At 45.7% G+C, this 21,198-nt stretch overlaps 1 protein-coding gene across 1 annotated transcript in view; it reads left to right on the plus strand.

Annotated features, from left to right (window-relative positions):
- HPD (4-hydroxyphenylpyruvate dioxygenase) overlaps positions 1–21,198 on the plus strand; it is a 114,449-nt gene that overhangs the window by 35,107 nt on the left and 58,144 nt on the right. The window contains exon 7 of the mRNA XM_063964475.1: positions 9,201–9,283. Within this exon, the coding sequence (XP_063820545.1) occupies positions 9,201–9,283 (83 nt within the window). The remainder of the gene's footprint in view (positions 1–9,200; positions 9,284–21,198) is intronic.

Genomic DNA, 21,198 nt, shown 5'->3' on the forward strand with positions numbered 1-21,198 from the left:
GACACAGGACATACTTGTACAGTACCACAGAGTGTGTTTCCTCAAGATCTAATCCAAACAGGCATAGGCCGGGGTCTAATACGGGGAGGGATGGGGCAGTCATGGTTATATCACCCCATACCTTACACCAGAAAAGGGAAATTGCAGGGCAGTCCCATAACAAATGCCAGAATCCGGCATCGGTCTCCCGGCATCTGGGGCAGCAAGCATTATCACTAAGACCAGCCCTCTGCATAGTGACAGGAGTTCGATACACCCTGTGCAGAATGTAAAAAAAGACTTGTTTATATCGTATACATGGCGTAGTATATTTAATGGAGCCCAGGATCTGGATCCACTGCTCCTGGGATAGAGGTCCCAAATCAGTCTCCCATTTGATGCAAAGTGTATTCAAATGATCATGACCATATTTGTTATTCAAAGCAGTATATATGACAGATATTTTTCCCCTTCGACTAAGAGAAGTGAGCAACGACTTAACGGGTGAATCTGCAATTGGAGGTGGGCCATGAGGAAACTGGGTCTGCACAGCATGTCTAAGTTGAAAGTACCGAAACAAGGCAGTGTTAGGTATATCAAATTCGAGTTTCAATTGCTGAAAAGACTTGAGCACTCCATCTTGGTAGAGTTGTTTTAGAGATATTACACCCTTAGTTATCCAAATATTATCTGGAGATATCTTGTACAACTCTGAATACGTACTATTAAACCATAGCGGAGTACTGGCATCTTGCCCCTCCCAATCATATAGAGTATGTGCATAGCGCCAGATTAGCAAGGCTTGGCGTAACAAGGGAGGCAAACCAGAAGCCGCACGGCCAGAAAGAAGGAGTTGGAGAGGAGAAAAGGAGAAAGCAGGAGAGCACCTCGCCCGCTCAGCCAGAAGACCCCCCCATTGTTGGATCCAAGGAATCTCCAGTCCACTCACCAAGATGGGACATTTGTGCTGCTACGTAATATAGTCTCAAATTGGGAAGACTCGCACCCCCCGAGAGTTGTGACCTACTCAGCGTTTTAATAGAGACTCTTGCTGGTTTATTACCCCATATAAATGAGGACATAACGCCCTCAATTACAGTGAATACTTTTTTCGGGAGGTAGACCGGAGAGTTATGTAGGGCATATAGGAACTTTGGCTGCATTATCATTTTGAATAAATTAACCCGACCCAGGATAGACAGTGGTAGCTTTTTCCAGCTATGAGCCCTTTCTTTAAATGACATCGTAATGGGGTCGATATTTTGGGCCACATAACTACGTGCCATAGGGGTGATCCAGATACCCAAGTATTTAAACCGCAGCGTCCACTGCAAGGGGTACGCCCCCCAGGTATTTTCAGGGAGAAAACCAGACAAGGGAAAAATATGCGATTTATCCCAGTTGATCAGTAAACCAGAAAAAACTCCAAATTCCTCCACTACCCGCAGCAAAGCCTGCAAGGAGTCCTCAGAGTCCTGCAAGAAAAGGAGCATATCGTCTGCATACAGGGCCACAACATCCACATGATCCCCAACCTTAATACCCCTAATCTCATCATTAGATCGCAGTAAGGCGGCCAACGGTTCCACGGCAATAGCGAACAGCGCAGGGGATAGGGGGCAACCCTGTCGAGTGCCCCTCTCCAACGCAAACATCTCCGACGTGAAACCATTGGCCGTCACACGGGCCACAGGCAAAAAATACAATAACTGGAGAAATTTAATAAAACGAGGGCCAAAAGCAAACTTCTCCAGTACCCCCCACAAATATGTCCACTCCACTGAGTCGAATGCTTTGGCTGCATCTAGAGACACCACCACCGCATCCAACTCCCCCAGATCACGCCTCTGCAGATGACAAAACAGTCTACGTAAATTTTGGGCAGTTGATTTACCTGGCATAAATCCCGTCTGGTCCGGGTGAATGATTGTTGTAATAACTAAGTTCAATCTAGATGCCAAGATCTTTGCTAGTATCTTGACATCCGTATTGAGGAGGGAAATAGGTCTGTAAGATTCGGGGCGTAGGGGGTCTTTCCCCGGTTTCAGCAAGACAATTATATTTGCCTCGGCCATAGAGCGAGGGAGAGTCCCGCCCTCCAACAATAGGTCAAATAGTTGTAAAAGATAGGGGGCAAAAAAGCTGCTAAATTTCTTATAGACTTCACCCGGAAGTCCATCACAACCCGGTGCCTTAGACGCTGGGAGGGACATGATCGTAGCGTTCACCTCCTCCAGAGTAATTGGTGCATCTAGAGCCCCAGAGTCTTCCCGGGACAGACAGGGCAAATCCAACCGAGCCAAATAGTCCCTCAATTGATCATTGGAGTAAGTGGCTCGGGATGTATATAGCGAGGAATAGTAACTACGAAATGTCTCAGACACCGCCGAGCCAGAGTAACACATTTGGTTGTCAGAGTTCCTCACACATTGAATCATTGTTCTAGTAGATTCTGACCGAGCCAGAAATGCTAAATAACTGCCATTCATCTCCGCCTGAAAATAGTGTGCATGTCCCGCGAAAAGGAGTCTACGCCTGGACTTCTCAAATAAGCAATCGGACCACTCTCCTTGCGCGTCTCGCCACAACAGTTCATCAGAACGTAAATGGGTAGCTATATATTGGGATTCCAATTGCTGACATAGGGCCTCCAGTCTTATTTCCTCCTTTTTACTAGATAATTTAACCTCAGATATTCGTTTTATAAAGGAGCCCCGCTGGAACGCTTTGAAAGCGTCATGTTTGACCGCCAGTTCGGTGCAAGACAGATTACAAACCTGGAACCCCTCCCAGGCATCCACCAAATCCGCACCCTCCCCTATTAAGGTTAACCAGAAGGGATTAAGTTTCCACATTTTTGCACCGCGCTCCCAACCAACATTAACTGTAAGTGATACAGGAGAGTGATCCGATATACCCCTAGGAAGATAGTCCACCGCCAACACATCAGGGGACAAGTCAGGAGAAATCAAGATCAAATCAATGCGAGAGAAGGCATGATAGGTAGCGGAGTGGCAGGAGAACTGAGTAGCCGCGGGATTGCGACTCCTCCATACATCCACCAACCCCAGTTCCCCCACCAGTCGTGCAAATGGAGTAGGGGATACAGAAGGGGAGGGAGAAGCAACCGACTCTCTCCATCTGTCCAGGGCATGATCCATCACATTGTTAAAATCCCCCAAGCATATCACTGGGGTAGCAGGGGATTGGGCTAGAAATCGGGCAGCATGACGCAGAACCTCATTGTTATATGGCGGGGGAACATAGACAGCTAAAATGTGGAATAGTCTACGATTAATATGTGCGCGCAAGAAGACGTATCTGCCATATTGATCTGTTTCACAGACGTCTAGGTGAAATTGTATAGATTTTCTAATTAGTACAGAGACACCCCTAGCGCTACCTGAGAAAGTGGAGTGGTAAACATGACTAATCCAGGGTTTCTTGAGTGCCAACACCCTACTTCCAAACAAATGGGTTTCAGAAAGACAAATTATGTCTGCCTGGTATTTTTTAACCTGAGTCAAGATCAACGATCTCTTAATCTTTTCGTTCAAACCCCTGACGTTCCAGCTGAGCAGACGAAGCCCCTTAGAAACAGCAGACATAGAAAGTAGGTGAGAAAAGGGTGGCAGGATATAAAAGAGAGACAAATATCAGAGCCCGGGTTGCAGAGCAGTGCAGGTTGTGAATAGGGACACCCAGTCCCCCCATGTCCCTGGAAACAGAGGAAATCAAAGCAATATCGTTCGCAAACATCGCAGCATAACAGAGCGCACACATAAGCAAAAATTGATGGCATGAAAAAAAAAAAACTAACCCCCCCCACACCCACCCTGTATCACCTTGGAAACTTAAGGTATACCTGGATCCCATAACTCCCATCAAATTAACTAAACTAAGGGATAGGGGCCTAACCAAGAACCCAAAGAAAAGCCCCTACACTATCTTCGGCATAGGCTCTCCACAGAATACCGATAGAAGTAGTGCCCTAACCCTGAAAAAACATATCTAGCAGCGTACCCCAACATAAAAAAAAAAAAAAAGGGGGAAAACACGAGAACCAACATCGATATTAGGCTGCCCGACATTGCCCCATCAAAGCATTGCATATGAACCACAGTGTGACTAGCATAATAAGAAAAATATGAGACAATTAGGCTTAGCATTAAGAGAGCAATAAATCAACAATTGTGCAGTAACACGTCATCAAGGAGGGTGAGGCTGTCGTTCCAGCCATGCAGCAGCATCTTGAGGAGTTGAAAAAAAGTGAGTGGTGTTAGCGAACACCACTCGCAGCCTGGCCGGAAACAGCATAGAGTACTGTATATTACGATCACGGAGTTGACGTTTGATATGCAGAAACTGTGATCTACTCTTTTGCACCTCCAGAGCAAAATCAGGGAAAACGGATATATTATGTCCATCCAGTTGGAGAGGGCCCTGCGTCCGGGCCAGACGGAGTATAGCGTCACGGTCCTTAAAATGTAGGAAACGGGCAATAAATGTTCTAGACGGAGCCCCGGGTGGCGGCATCCTAGGTGGGAGTCTGTGTGCTCTTTCCACTGCAAATTGAGAGGTAAATGCTTCCCTGCCCAATACACTAATAAGCCAAGTTTCCAGAAATAATTCCGGGGAGGTGCCTTCCGCTCTTTCAGGGAGCCCAACAAAACGAATGTTGTTGCGCCGCAGTCTCCCCTCTATATCGGAAATTTTAGCCTGCATAGATACCATCTGGGTAGACAAGTCAGCCACTTTCGTCTGTAGGGGTGACGTATTATCTTCCAGAGTCGATATCCGATGTTCAGTTTCACCCACTCTTTCCTGGATTTTCTGTAGATCTTGTCTAAGCAGAGAGACGTCCGCCTGCACCTGCCCAATTCTGTCTGTGACCCTCTGTTCAGACGCAGAGATGGCCTGTAGTATTTGCTGGGTAGAGTGAACTTGCTCAGCGGGATCAGAGGCAGCAACCTCTGTCGCAGGCGAGGATGGGTCAGTGTCACCCTGCTTTGTCGAATGAGAGGGCTGCTGCGACCTAGCATATTTCTCTAGTTTCGCAGCGGCGTTAGCCGCGTTATGACCTCCTTTCACCATTGCAGCACTGGGCGCGGAGTCAGGGCTCCGAGGATATTACAGCAAAAAAGTCTCCAATCAGTATGGGGTCAGCACAGGGGGCCGCCTGGGTCAGGCAGATATGATAAACAATAATATAGCAGAGCAGAGTATGCTTATGGGCACACTGCAGAGTATTCTGTGTATAAGGAGTATTCCTGCATGGAAGCTGATTTATGGGCACAAGTGTGGCTATTGCAGAGATGCAGGAAGCGTTCATAGAGAGTATTCTCCCTTTCTCCTTTTTTCACCCCTCCCCTCTCTGCAGCTAAATGTATTTCTTAATATATGTGGGGAGGAACCACACACAGGGAACCTCTCTGTAAATATCTATTAAGCCCAGGAGGGAGAGAGAGGGGCAGCCCCAGCCGCAGCTCACTCCGCCGTACGGCACCTCAGGACGGAGAGGATATCAGGTGCAGGGAGAAGAATGTGAGCCTGCAAGATGGCGGTTTTCGCGGGCTTTCCTGCCCGCACTCACCCGTCCGCAGCACCTCCGCGGGATTCCAGGCAAGTGCTGCCGCGATATGCCCGCCAGTCAGAGCCTCCCCTGTCTCGGTCCCCCGGCCGGAGGATCAGGGCAAGTCCGCCGCTACAAGCGCCGTCACGCGCCGTCTCGCAGAGAAGCAGGGAGCCGGGGCGGCACGCCGGAGGTGTTAGATGCAGGGAGCCGCGTTGCACACCGGACCAGTGCGGGTATGTAGAGGGGCAGTACAACTTCTTGTGCCAGCTGGCAGGTCACAGGAGCCACGGGTTAGGGGAGAAACGGATTGTTAGACAGGATTTTTATGGAGAGCTAAATCTTCCCACTGCTACTCCATGTCTGTCCAAGCCACGCCCCCCTACATTTTGGTATTTTGACGTTGTCGGTATTTTGACCGTCGGTCAAGTCGGGATTTTGTCCATAGGAATTTTGATTGTAGGTATTTCATACTAAACCCGTTTCACCAAATGATCTTACACTATTTGCTAAGAGAGCCAATCATTTAAAAACTAAGCACACCGTGACCAGAGAAGAATATTAACTCTTCCATTGCTGGAATGGCATTGGTCCAACACACACAGCACCTCTATTTGGAAGAGTATGGAATTGTAGTATCAAATCTAGATATTCATACAGTATGCCACTACAGTTTGAGGATTCTGGATCCAAAGCAAGGGTTTGTGTGAGCTGCGGCCTGAGAGAGAATAATCAAATTCAGAGCAGTAGTCCAGGGCTGGCTGCAGTTTACTTATTGTCAGTATCCAAGGCAAAGGTAAGGGCATACAGCAGGCATTCCCAACCACGGTCCTCAAGGCACACTAACAGTGCAGGTATTAGTGATATCCAGGCTTCAGCACAGGTGACATAATTCGTAGCTCAGTTATTTTGATTTAACAATCTGTGCTGCAGCCTGGATATCAGTAATACCTGCACTGTTGGTGTGCCTTGATGACCGTGGTTGGGAATGCCTGGCATACAGAGTTCACAAGCAGGATAGTATTACAAACCCAATATGATATGTGCAAAGAAGCAGAATCCAGAATATACATTGGCTGCAGATTTAAGTTTGTACGGAGTCGGACCTCTATTAATGGACGCATATGTTGACTTTTTGCATACAGCAAATGCACAAATGTGAATTTAAGCATTTTCGCTTATAATCGTGCAGAATTTGGACCTATTGTCTTTCTGTGAAATACGGCGTTTTAGGTGTGAATTAAGTGATGACAATGTAATCACACATAACCAACCTGACTTGTGGAGTGTCGTGGGAGTGAATCAAAAGCTCCGTGTATATGCGTATGGGGTAGGGAAGCCTGTGTTGACATATCTACGCAAGTGCAGATACTAATGATATGGCAGAACGCATACCTCCCAACATGACCCTTGCCAGGAGGGACACAATGCTCTGCTTCTGGATTTTTCTCTGAATTTATGATTGCCAGCACCTGTGTTGAACAGGTTAATGGATAAGAAAGGTGTTTCAGCACAGGTGATGAAAATCATACATTAAGAGGGAAGTCCAGGAGCAGAGCATTTTGTCCCTCCTGGAGAGGGTCATGTTGGGAGGTATGCAGCACGGGATTCTTCTAGCACACACACAAACTGCGGCATCAGTTGAACGGATACTTGCATTAGCATAGGGTTGAAAATCCGGCTTCACTGGCTGCTCGCAGCTAGAGCCACTTTGCCTGCAACTCTACATCAGCCCCATAATCAGCAAGAAGGAACCAGGGTCCCAACATTATCAGAAGTAGGACAAACCAAACCAGACTTTCTTGATGAGCCAAGCCCCTTTTGCTGATAATTGGCTGATCACACTGCCCTTTCCTCTGCTCCGAGTCTTCTTTAACCACTTAACCTGGCACGGTCAAATGGATGCGGCCGCAGTCATCTGGGCTTTTGCTGACTCATTGCATCCCCCATCTGTTATAGATAAGATCCATACTGCACATGTGCAGAACAGATCTACTGAGAGTGTTGTTATGTGATCGCTGACATCACTCCCAAAATCGTGCACCATAATCCAGTGGGAATGGCATTCTGGGGCACATGTGCCGAAAACCAATAGTGCAAGAAGGGCTGGTCATCAGTACCCCCTGACCCATGCTCTTCTGTATTAGGGGTGAGAAAGGGGCAATGGCACAGGCAGGAGGGGGGTGAAGCAAGTGAGGGGATAATATTTTGCCATTTAGTTGTAGTGTGATCGGTGAGAAAAAATTGATCCTGGAGGGGGGATGCATATAATTAGCCAGTTAAGCGGTTAACAGCCGAGTAGCTGGGAGAAATGAAAGAGGAAAAGAGGGTCGCAGTGGGGTGCTAGTTTTAACCTTGATATGATAGTGTCTTAAGTAAATATACATTGGATGCATACCAGAGAGACAGGGTCTAGTTGACCATTTTTGGTCTGTAGCATATGTAAAGCAAGTGAAACAGTGGTAACGTAAATTAATTATGATATCATAATATCCAAAATGGCTGCCTTGTGTAGAAAAAAAATATGCATGGTTCTGATGAACTTGCAAGGAATCGCCTAGTATATTTCTAGATCTCCGATTATGGCTGCCTTGTGTAGAAAAAAAAATGCATGGTTCTGATGAACTTACAAAGAATCGCCTAGTATATTTCTAGATCTCCAATTATGTGTAATCCGTTCCAAGCATTGCCTGTTCTGCCCAGCATAATCCTATGTAGTGTGTCTAAAATGGCTGCCTCGCCTGGATCCTTCATGGGTAGGCTGAATAATCCTTAAAATTGATGACCCAAAATGGCTGCCATATTCTTAGTATTATCTCCATGGCCTCTGTATTTCATGCAACAGTATACCTTGTTATTATGTTCATAGTCTCTGTACTGCATTATGTTCAAAATATCTGTTAAGCACCTTGGTGAAAGAGTGCTATATAAATAAAATAATAATTACTATTATTATGTCAAATTGTAAAATGTATAGAAATAAAAGGACTGTATATCTAAATTATAAAAGCAATAGTTCAGTGTAGGTATATGACCATATTAGTCATGTGATATATAAATATGTATTCACTTTTTGTTTGTGAGACTCAATAGTTTTGTTGGAAGTAAACAGCAGACACTACTAAAGACCAGAGGAATTTCATCGTGGTAACTTAATGTTCTTAACAGTCATTTGAATACCAATAGAATTGTCTTATTAAAAGTTCCCTCCCCTTTCATTGTTTTCTTTTTCTAAAGAAATGTCACCCTTTATAATTTATATAAGAGGAGTATTGCATTTCCTAAACACAGTACAATCATCATATAATGAGGGTAGACATTTCCTAGTGGGTGCGGTTTACTAAGTCCCTGGATTCACCTGCCCATCAGCCCAGGGTCTTTGGTGACTCTTCTTTAGTGAAATTTAATATAAAGCTGTTGAGAATAGCCAAATCACACACACCACAGAAAGTAATTGGCTACACCTGAGGTCCTAGGCACTACCTTTGGTTGCCCTGCTGATAATTCACTGACAGTTGTGTGTTTTTCAAGACAATTAAAAAAAAAAATTGGTCTAAATATGCACTTGTAATTGATAAATATTCATAAATACGGAACATGTATAGAATTCTGAATGTGAGCTGAATTTCATATTTTCTTTTTTCTACAGAATTCGGAGCCCATTTACAAAAGCATGGGGATGGTGTGAAAGACGTAGCATTTGAAGTTAAAGACTGTGATGGTCTTGTACAGGTGACTATAAAATTCATTTAAGCATTATTGTATCAACCGAGCTTTATAGAACAGAAGAAAACAAACACTACACTTATTTACAGTGAAAATTGGAGAAAGGAGAACAAAGATCCAAGTGTTTGTTTACATGCTTGGGCCGGGATATAATGGCAGCCGAGTTTGCAGAAATCAGTGACTTGTACGGAGGGGTACATAGGGGTATATTCAACTGCCGTCAGGTCCTTTCCGATGGAAAGGATCGGACAGCACTCTATTCAATGCCGTGCCAAACCCGACAGGTTTGGCCCGTTCCCGACAGTGTCAATCCGACTTTCGACAATGTCGAATTGACATTGTCGAAAACGGGGCTGAAACCTGTCATATTTGGCCGCACTTCCGATAATGCAGGTGGATTGGCGGCTTCGCCTGCATTCCGACAGTCTTCTGACAAGTCGGATTTCCCGACTTGTCGGAAGAAACGGGACCGGATTGAATAGGTCGGAACCCCTTCCGACCTCAATCAGTCGGAAACTGCCGTTTCCGACTTTAATTGAATATACCCCATAGCCACAAAAGTCAGACATTTTGCAAAGTTTGCCAATGTATTAGTGGGCGAGTACATGAAAACTCGGTAGCTTTCTGCATTAAAGTAGTGCGGCCGGAAAAATGTCAGATCCAGATGTTTTGCCCATGTTAAGCATACAACTCAGCCGATGTAATGGAGTCCAAGTTTTTAAACCTTACACAAAACAGCTCTAAAAAGTCGGACATAAATAAACCTGTTCTTTTTCGGGCAAGTTGAATTTGACAATGTTGAAAATCAATTACAAGTTCACAATTACAGCACATTTACAACAAATAAACATTTTTAAAATGATTTCTAACCGTAAAAACATCTTTCCAAATAGTCGGTGCAGTGTCCATTGATAATGCTGATTATCTAACCGGAATGAAAGCTATACCTTATACACACTTAGAATACACTTTACCATGGAGCCGCTGCGGCCGCTAAACCTAGTACATACGCTACGTACTTTATACAGTTTGCGTTCGGAGTCCCGTATCACTGTACGGACTTAGCGTACAAACGCCGCGCTGGGGGTACAAAGTACACACAGCGCGCACACACCCAGAGATACACTTTAAACCTTTACAGTAATGCAATGCAATGCTATTACACTTTAAACCTTTATGCAGCAATGCAGTGTGATGCTATTACACTTTAAACCTTAGCAGGGAAAGAAATACACGACACCAGTCTGTAGTTAAACCACTGGGTTCCGACACCACAGCATATTATTGCTGAAAGGGGGTTACAATACAAACAATACAATATAACAGAGTAAATGGCTACATTCAATGGTACATACTTGAGTGGACAAGCTTGCGCAACCCGTCCGGTCCCTGGTCATCTGATAGATAACGTTGTGAGTCTTGTGTGTGACCAGGCTGCAGCAGGCTTTATTTATACAATTCTTCCAAAAGCAATACAATAGATACTGTAATCTCTTTGTCCATTGGACACAGGAATGCACTTTTACAGTACAGGAGAGGTCATAGGTCTGTTTGAATAGGTGGGCGATGTCTTTCCCAACTGCTCTTGTAGGTGATCTCCTCTGGATTCCCGCCGCATACATAATGTACAGTAAATACAATTTATCTCTATATTCTGCCTCTGCACATAACTATCCGTAGGAACATGCGATCTTCCGCAGACCAACACCGGAATGTTACCCTTAAAATACCCTACAGCTGGATACCAAACACCACCTTATAACCTTATTCTGTCCCCTCCTATCCTGTAAAGGTGAATCCCTTTGTTCTGCAACCATTTAAACTGATGTTAATTTCTGATGTGGTGCAAGGAGACTATGTGTACATTGTGCACTATTTGGATTAAATATGTAATGTGTTCTGATAGCCTTCCGTGCGCTCACAAACTCTACCGTAAATACCCATACCACGCGCTGATGCGCACGACCGCGGGAGCGACCATACGCAAATTGCGAATATGTGCACGCACAGCAGAACAAGTAGACGCGCGGAGGCCACCTGTGTGTAGTTTGTACGGATGTGTGTACTGCAATATTTTTCGACTTTGACACCATGTTATTTTTGCACATTTTGCCCACGAAAATAAGAGGCACGAGCAGCTTTAGCTGATTACAATGATATGCAGCAAGCCTATATTCTGTGTGTAATAGCAACCGTATCTGCATACAAAATGCTATGCTAGTGTTTTCCAGCCAAACACTGTAACATGGGGGTGATTCAGAGCTGACTGTAGATGTGCTAAAAATACCACATCCACGGTCACAATCTCTGACACGCGGTGGGATGCCAGCACAGTTGGACCTTGAGTTTGAGGACCTTGAGTTTGCCCATTCGGTACTCGCCCAATGTAATGGCGTGCGTCCTTTGCGCTCACAATGCAAATCAGATTGGACTTCTGATAGCTTCTTTAGACCAGGAAGCGTCCAATTTTTTCATACCAACCGGAAAGAGTCTGTTATTTTAACAGTTGTATAGTGATAGAACGTCACCCATTGGCACCCAACAGTCCCATGATTAAAGCTACAAACACCTTAAATTAACCCCATTCATCTAGGACACACAAGCAGATCCTGCTGATTAAAATGATATAGCAGCTGTATCGGCATACCAAATTAAGGGCCTAATTCAGAGCTGATCGCTGCAATGGCAGCGATCGCACCCTGAAGCCCAATGTGTTGTGCGCAAGCGCAGCAGCCGCACTGCGCGCGCGCACACTGATTGACAGGCAGAGGAGGTCGCGGGGCGGGAGGGGGCGTGCCAGCTGTGTTTGAACACCGTTGCTGGGGTGGGCAGCAATGGCTGCGTGATGTCACATGCAGCCGCTGCAACTCAAAACATTGCGGGAAGCTAGGCTGCGTACACAGGGAGCTACTCACCGAGTGTGAAAGCATCGCCAGCGTGCGATGCTTTCGCACCTCTTCGGGAGGGGGTGTAGCGCTTGGCATGCGGAGCGAACTCAACTGGATGCTGGGGACTGGATGCTGGGGCTGGGGACTCCGTAAGGACCATGGGGAATAGACGGGCTCCGCAGGAGACTGGGCACTCTAAAGAAAGATTTAGTACTACCTGGTGTGCACTGGCTCCTCCCTCTATGCCCCTCCTCCAGACCTCAGTTAAGGAAACTGTGCCCGGAAGAGCTGACATTACAAGGAAAGGATTTTGGAATCCAGGGTAAGACTCATACCAGCCACACCAATCACACCGTATAACTCGTGATAAACTTACCCAGTTAACAGTATGAACAACAAACAAGCATCACTCAACTGATGCCACATAACAATAACCCTTTAGTAAGCAATAACTATATACACGTATTGCAGAAAGTCCGCACTTGGGACGGGCGCCCAGCATCCACTACGGACTACAAGAAATAGATTTACCGGTGAGTAAAATCTTATTTTCTGTAACGTCCTAGTGGATGCTGGGGACTCCGTAAGGACCATGGGGATTATACCAAAGCTCCCAAACGGGCGGGAGAGTGCGGATGACTCTGCAGCACCGAATGGGCAAACTCAAGGTCCTCCTCAGCCAGGGTATCAAACTTGTAGAACTTTGCAAATGTGTTTGAACCCGACCAAGTAGCAGCTCGGCAAAGCTGTAATGCCGAGACCCCTCGGGCAGCCGCCCAAGAAGAGCCCACCTTTCTCGTGGAATGGGCTTTCACTGATTTTGGATGCGGCAACCCAGCCGCAGAATGAGCCTGCTGAATCGTGCCACAGATCCAGCGAGCAAAAGTTTGCTTTGAAGCAGGAGCACCCAGCTTGTTGGATGCATACAGGACAAACAGCGAGTCAGTCTTCCTGACTCCAGCCGTTCTGGTCACATAAATCTTCAAAGCCCGGACTACGTCAAGCAACTTGGAATCCTCCAAGTCACGAGTAGCCGCAGGCACCACAATAGGTTGGTTCAAATGAAAGGATGACACCACCTTTGGCAGAAATTGCGGACGAGTCCTCAATTCTGCCCTATCCATTAGAGATGAGCGGGTTCGGTTCCTCTGAATCCGAACCCGCCCAAACTTCAGGTTTTTTACACGGGTCCGAGCAGGCTCGGATCTTCCCGCCTTGCTCGGCTAACCCGAGCGCGCCCGAACGTCATCATCACGCTGTCGGATTCTCGCGAGGCTCGGATTCTATCGCGAGACTCGGATTCTATATAAGGAGCCGCGCGTCGCCGCCATTTTCACACGTGCATTGAGAGTCATAGGGAGAGGACGTGGCTGGCGTCCTCTCCGTTTAGAGAAGAGAGAGACACAGTATTTTGGGGAGCATTATTAGGAGGAGTACTACTATACTGTATACTACTATACTACTTGCTGCTGAAGTGATATTTTATACTAGATTAGATAATAGATAGTGTGACTGTAAGTGTATTATCTGACTTGTGGGGGAGACACTGACAGTGGGGAGCAGTTAGAGTCTGAGAGCAGGACTCAGGAGTACATATAACGTACAGTGCACACTTTTGCTGCCAGAGTCAGTGCCACACTGCCATTGTTGTGACCACACTGACCACCAGTATAATAATATATTTTGTGATTGTCTGCTTAGGCCTCGGAGTACTAGTTGCAAGTTGCAACGTGACCTGAAGTGACCACCAGTTTAATAATCAATCACCACCAGTTTAATATAAATATATAATTGTATATAATATATATATATATATATATAATATTGTATACCACCTACCCGTGGTTTTTTTTTTTTTCATTCTTCTTTATACATACTACTATAGTAGCTTACTGTAGCAGTCTGCGGTGCTGTGCTGACCTGACAGTGTCCAGCAGGTCCGTCATCAGTCATTACATAATAAATATATATAGTACCTGTCCGGCTGCAGTACTAGTGATATTATATTGATTTCATCTCATTATCAATAATTTATCATCCAGTCTAGACTCTATATTAGCAGCAGACACAGTACGTTAGTCCACGGCTGTAGCTACCTCTGTGTCGGCACTCGGCAGTCCATCCATAATTGTATACCACCTACCCGTGGTTTTTTTTTTTTCTTTCTTCTTTGTACATACTACTATAGAGTATAGTAGCTTACTGTAGCAGTCTGCGGTGCTGCTGAGCTGACAGTGTCCAGCAGGTCCGTCATCAGTCATCATTACCTAATAAATATATTATCTACCTGTCCGGCTGCAGTACTAGTGATATTATATATACATACATATATATATATTGATTTCATCTCATTATCAATCATCCAGTCTATATTAGCAGCAGACACAGTACGTTAGTCCACGGCTGTAGCTACCTCTGTGTCGGCACTCGGCAGTCCATCCATAATTGTATACCACCTACCCGTGGTTTTTTTTTTCTTTCTTCTTTGTACATACTACTAGTATAGTATAGTAGCTTACTGTAGCAGTCTGCGGTGCTGCTGAGCTGACAGTGTCCAGCAGGTCCGTCATCAGTCATCATTACCTAATAAATATATTATCTACCTGTCCGGCTGCAGTACTAGTGATATTATATATACATACATATATATATATATATTGATTTCATCTCATTATCAATCATCCAGTCTATATTAGCAGCAGACACAGTACGTTAGTCCACGGCTGTAGCTACCTCTGTGTCGGCACTCGGCAGTCCATCCATAATTGTATACCACCTACCCGTGTTTTTTTTTTTCTTTCTTCTTTGTACATACTACTAGTATAGTATAGTAGCTTACTGTAGCAGTCTGCGGTGCTGCTGAGCTGACAGTGTCCAGCAGGTCCGTCATCAGTCATCATTACCTAATAAATATATTATCTACCTGTCCGGCTGCAGTACTAGTGATATTATATATACATACATATATATATATTGATTTCATCTCATTATCATCCAGTCTATATTAGCAGCAGACACAGTACGTTAGTCCACGGCTGTAGCTACCTCTGTGTCGGCACTCGGCAGTCCATCCATAATTGTATACCACCTACCCGTGGTTTTTTTTTTTCTTTCTTCTTTGTACATACTACTAGTATAGTATAGTAGCTTACTGTAGCAGTCTGCGGTGCTGCTGAGCTGACAGTGTCCAGCAGGTCCGTCATCAGTCATCATTACCTAATAAATATATTATCTACCTGTCCGGCTGCAGTACTAGTGATATTATATATACATACATATATATATATTGATTTCATCTCATTATCAATCATCCAGTCTATATTAGCAGCAGACACAGTACGTTAGTCCACGGCTGTAGCTACCTCTGTGTCGGCACTCGGCAGTCCATCCATAATTGTATACCACCTACCCGTGGTTTTTTTTTTCTTTCTTCTTTGTACATACTACTAGTATAGTATAGTAGCTTACTGTAGCAGTCTGCGGTGCTGCTGAGCTGACAGTGTCCAGCAGGTCCGTCATCAGTCATCATTACCTAATAAATATATTATCTACCTGTCCGGCTGCAGTACTAGTGATATTATATATACATACATATATATATATTGATTTCATCTCATTATCAATCATCCAGTCTATATTAGCAGCAGACACAGTACGTTAGTCCACGGCTGTAGCTACCTCTGTGTCGGCACTCGGCAGTCCATCCATAATTGTATACCACCTACCCGTGGTTTTTTTTTTCTTTCTTCTTTGTACATACTACTATAGTATAGTAGCTTACTGTAGCAGTCTGCGGTGCTGCTGAGCTGACAGTGTCCAGCAGGTCCGTCATCAGTCATCATTACCTAATAAATATATTATCTACCTGTCCGGCTGCAGTACTAGTGATATTATATATACATACATATATATATATTGATTTCATCTCATTATCATCCAGTCTATATTAGCAGCAGACACAGTACGGTAGTCCACGGCTGTAGCTACCTCTGTGTCGGCACTCGGCAGTCCATCCATAAGTATACTAGTATCCATCCATCTCCATTGTTTACCTGAGGTGCCTTTTAGTTGTGCCTATTAAAATATGGAGAACAAAAATGTTGAGGTTCCAAAATTAGGGAAAGATCAAGATCCACTTCCACCTCGTGCTGAAGCTGCTGCCACTAGTCATGGCCGAGATGATGAAATGCCAGCAACGTCGTCTGCCAAGGCCGATGCCCAATGTCATAGTACAGAGCATGTCAAATCCAAAACACCAAATATCAGTAAAAAAAGGACTCCAAAACCTAAAATAAAATTGTCGGAGGAGAAGCGTAAACTTGCCAATATGCCATTTACCACACGGAGTGGCAAGGAACGGCTGAGGCCCTGGCCTATGTTCATGGCTAGTGGTTCAGCTTCACATGAGGATGGAAGCACTCAGCCTCTCGCTAGAAAACTGAAAAGACTCAAGCTGGCAAAAGCACCGCAAAGAACTGTGCGTTCTTCGAAATCCCAAATCCACAAGGAGAGTCCAATTGTGTCGGTTGCGATGCCTGACCTTCCCAACACTGGACGTGAAGAGCATGCGCCTTCCACCATTTGCACGCCCCCTGCAAGTGCTGGAAGGAGCACCCGCAGTCCAGTTCCTGATAGTCAGATTGAAGATGTCAGTGTTGAAGTACACCAGGATGAGGAGGATATGGGTGTTGCTGGCGCTGGGGAGGAAATTGACCAGGAGGATTCTGATGGTGAGGTGGTTTGTTTAAGTCAGGCACCCGGGGAGACACCTGTTGTCCGTGGGAGGAATATGGCCGTTGACATGCCTGGTGAAAATACCAAAAAAATCAGCTCTTCAGTGTGGAGGTATTTCAACAGAAAAGCGGACAACAGGTGTCAAGCCGTGTGTTGCCTTTGTCAAGCTGTAATAAGTAGGGGTAAGGACGTTAACCACCTCGGAACATCCTCCCTTATACGTCACCTGCAGCGCATTCATAATAAGTCAGTGACAAGTTCAAAAACTTTGGGCGACAGCGGAAGCAGTCCACTGACCAGTAAATCCCTTCCTCTTGTAACCAAGCTCACGCAAACCACCCCACCAACTCCCTCAGTGTCAATTTCCTCCTTCCCCAGGAATGCCAATAGTCCTGCAGGCCATGTCACTGGCAATTCTGACGAGTCCTCTCCTGCCTGGGATTCCTCCGATGCATCCTTGCGTGTAACGCCTACTGCTGCTGGCGCTGCTGTTGTTGCTGCTGGGAGTCGATGGTCATCCCAGAGGGGAAGTCGTAAGCCCACTTGTACTACTTCCAGTAAGCAATTGACTGTCCAACAGTCCTTTGCGAGGAAGATGAAATATCACAGCAGTCATCCTGCTGCAAAGCGGATAACTGAGGCCTTGACAACTATGTTGGTGTTAGATGTGCGTCCGGTATCCGCCGTTAGTTCACAGGGAACTAGACAATTTATTGAGGCAGTGTGCCCCCGTTACCAAATACCATCTAGGTTCCACTTCTCTAGGCAGGCGATACCGAGAATGTACACGGACGTCAGAAAAAGACTCACCAGTGTCCTAAAAAATGCAGTTGTACCCAATGTCCACTTAACCACGGACATGTGGACAAGTGGAGCAGGGCAGGGTCAGGACTATATGACTGTGACAGCCCACTGGGTAGATGTATGGACTCCCGCCGCAAGAACAGCAGCGGCGGCACCAGTAGCAGCATCTCGCAAACGCCAACTCTTTCCTAGGCAGGCTACGCTTTGTATCACCGCTTTCCAGAATACGCACACAGCTGAAAACCTCTTACGGCAACTGAGGAAGATCATCGCGGAATGGCTTACCCCAATTGGACTCTCCTGTGGATTTGTGGCATCGGACAACGCCAGCAATATTGTGTGTGCATTAAATATGGGCAAATTCCAGCACGTCCCATGTTTTGCACATGCCTTGAATTTGGTGGTGCAGAATTTTTTAAAAAACGACAGGGGCGTGCAAGAGATGCTGTCGGTGGCCAGAAGAATTGCGGGACACTTTCGGCGTACAGGCACCACGTACAGAAGACTGGAGCACCACCAAAAACTACTGAACCTGCCCTGCCATCATCTGAAGCAAGAAGTGGTAACGAGGTGGAATTCAACCCTCTATATGCTTCAGAGGTTGGAGGAGCAGCAAAAGGCCATTCAAGCCTATACAATTGAGCACGATATAGTAGGTGGAATGCACCTGTCTCAAGCGCAGTGGAGAATGATTTCAACGTTGTGCAAGGTTCTGATGCCCTTTGAACTTGCCACACGTGAAGTCAGTTCAGACACTGCCAGCCTGAGTCAGGTCATTCCCCTCATCAGGCTTTTGCAGAAGAAGCTGGAGACATTGAAGGAGGAGCTAACACGGAGCGATTCCGCTAGGCATGTGGGACTTGTGGATGGAGCCCTTAATTCGCTTAACAAGGATTCACGGGTGGTCAATCTGTTGAAATCAGAGCACTACATTTTGGCCACCGTGCTCGATCCTAGATTTAAAGCCTACCTTGGATCTCTCTTTCCGGCAGACACAAGTCTGCTGGGGTTGAAAGACCTGCTGGTGACAAAATTGTCAAGTCAAGCGGAACGCGACCTGTCAACATCTCCTCCTTCACATTCTCCCGCAACTGGGGGTGCGAGGAAAAGGCTCAGAATTCCGAGCCCACCCGCTGGCGGTGATGCAGGGCAGTCTGGAGCGACTGCTGATGCTGACATCTGGTCCAGACTGAAGGACCTGACAATGATTACGGACATGTCGTCTACTGTCACTGCATATGATTCTCTCACCATTGAAAGAATGGTGGAGGATTATATGAGTGACCGCATCCAAGTAGGCACGTCACACAGTCCGTACTTATACTGGCAGGAAAAAGAGCAATTTGGAGGCCCTTGCACAAACTGGCTTTATTCTACCTAAGTTGCCCTCCCACAAGTGTGTACTCCGAAAGAGTGTTTAGTGCCGCCGCTCACCTTGTCAGCAATCGGCGTACGAGGTTACATCCAGAAAATGTGGAGAAGATGATGTTCATTAAAATGAATTATAATCAATTCCTCCGTGGAGACATTGACCAGCAGCAATTGCCTCCACAAAGTACACAGGGAGCTGAGATGGTGGATTCCAGTGGGGACGAATTGATAATCTTTGAGGAGGGGGATGTACACGGTGATATATCGGAGGATGATGATGAGGTGGACATCTTGCCTCTGTAGAGCCAGTTTGTGCAAGGAGAGATTAATTGCTTCTTTTTTGGTGGGGGTCCAAACCAACCCGTCATTTCAGTCACAGTCGTGTGGCAGACCCTGTCACTGAAATGATGGGTTGGTTAAAGTGTGCATGTCCTGTTTATACAACATAAGGGTGGGTGGGAGGGCCCAAGGACAATTCCATCTTGCACCTCTTTTTTCTTTAATTTTTCTTTGCGTCATGTGCTGTTTGTGGAATGTTTTTTGGAAGGGCCATCCTGCGTGACACTGCAGTGCCACTCCTAGATGGGCACGGTGTTTGTGTCGGCCACTAGGGTCGCTTATCTTACTCACACAGCTACCTCATTGCGCCTCTTTTTTTCTTTGCGTCATGTGCTGTTTGGGGAGGGTTTTTTGGAAGGGCCATCCTGCATGACACTGCAGTGCCACTCCTAGATGGGCACGGTGTTTGTGTCGGCCACTAGGGTCGCTTATCTTACTCACACAGCTACCTCATTGCGCCTCTTTTTTTCTTTGCGTCATGTGCTGTTTGGGGAGGGTTTTTTGGAAGGGCCATCCTGCGTGACACTGCAGTGCCACTCCTAGATGGGCACGGTGTTTGTGTCGGCCACTAGGGTCGCTTATCTTACTCACACAGCTACCTCATTGCGCCTCTTTTTTTCTTTGCGTCATGTGCTGTTTGGGGAGGGTTTTGTTAAAGCTAAATATTTATCTAATATAAAACCCTTCGTGAGGTCTAAGAACACTGTACGCTATTTACGTATGGAGTACCGTAAGGGTACGCTCGTTGCGTAACGATCGCTTAGCCGTGGTCGAGACGCTCAAGCGTCACGTTCGCTCACGGCCAAGAGATCACAGGCAGGCACGCTATTGGCTGCCGACTAACGTAATGATTCGCTATAGCGTAGCGGACGCTCGGGACCACGAGGAGATCACCAGCGGCGCTGACGCTCACAATGTTAAACCTTTATATCTAAACCATAAACAATGTAATATGCTGTAAAACCTTAGTGTAGAGATAGGGTGTAGATGCAACACAGTGTAACCTTGTTAACTTAAAAGCTGTTTGAGCGTCACCGACGCTCTGAGAATACTTAACACTATAAGAAATACACAGATACCGTGCTTAGGGTCCAACGCCTAATATATATATTATGAATGTTATACTTGCAAAAGAATTAATACAATACAAGTCATACACTACAATATAACATAGACTACCTAACCAGATAACTACACATGAAATACAATACAATACTATTACGTTTAAGGGATTACGAGAGAAAGAGGAGACGAGAGAGAAAGAGAGAGATATGGCCCATAACAACAAAGAAAGACAATATGATTGCGGAGAAAACTTACGCACAAAGGAAACGATCGCATGCGCCTCTGGACATCCAGCTCCCGATTTTCAGCAATGATAACCGTTGAAGAGTGAGAGCTGGATGTGATCGGCTTGTCTATTTATGCCCCACACACAATACAATTCAATGGTCCCTACAATCTCATTGTTCATTGGACACAGGAATTCCTCCTCGCATTATAACAAAAGGTCATAGGTTGATTCATACAGGTGGGCTGTGACTATTTCCAACAGCTCAGGTGGGAGGGAAACTGGGTTTCCCGCCGCATGGATAAGTAAGTGCAAATACAGTAAATGGACATAAACTTCTTATGTCCATAATTATTCGCACGAGCGATTAATCCGCTTCAAACCAACACCGGAATATTGCTAATTAAATACTCTTCCGATGGATACTAAACACCACTGTATTACTCCTGTCTGACCCTTCGTATCAAACAAAGGGGGATTTCTCTGTTCATGAA

Source organism: Pseudophryne corroboree, chromosome 1 (assembly GCF_028390025.1).
Source record: "Pseudophryne corroboree isolate aPseCor3 chromosome 1, aPseCor3.hap2, whole genome shotgun sequence".
Lineage (NCBI taxonomy): Eukaryota > Metazoa > Chordata > Amphibia > Anura > Myobatrachidae > Pseudophryne > Pseudophryne corroboree.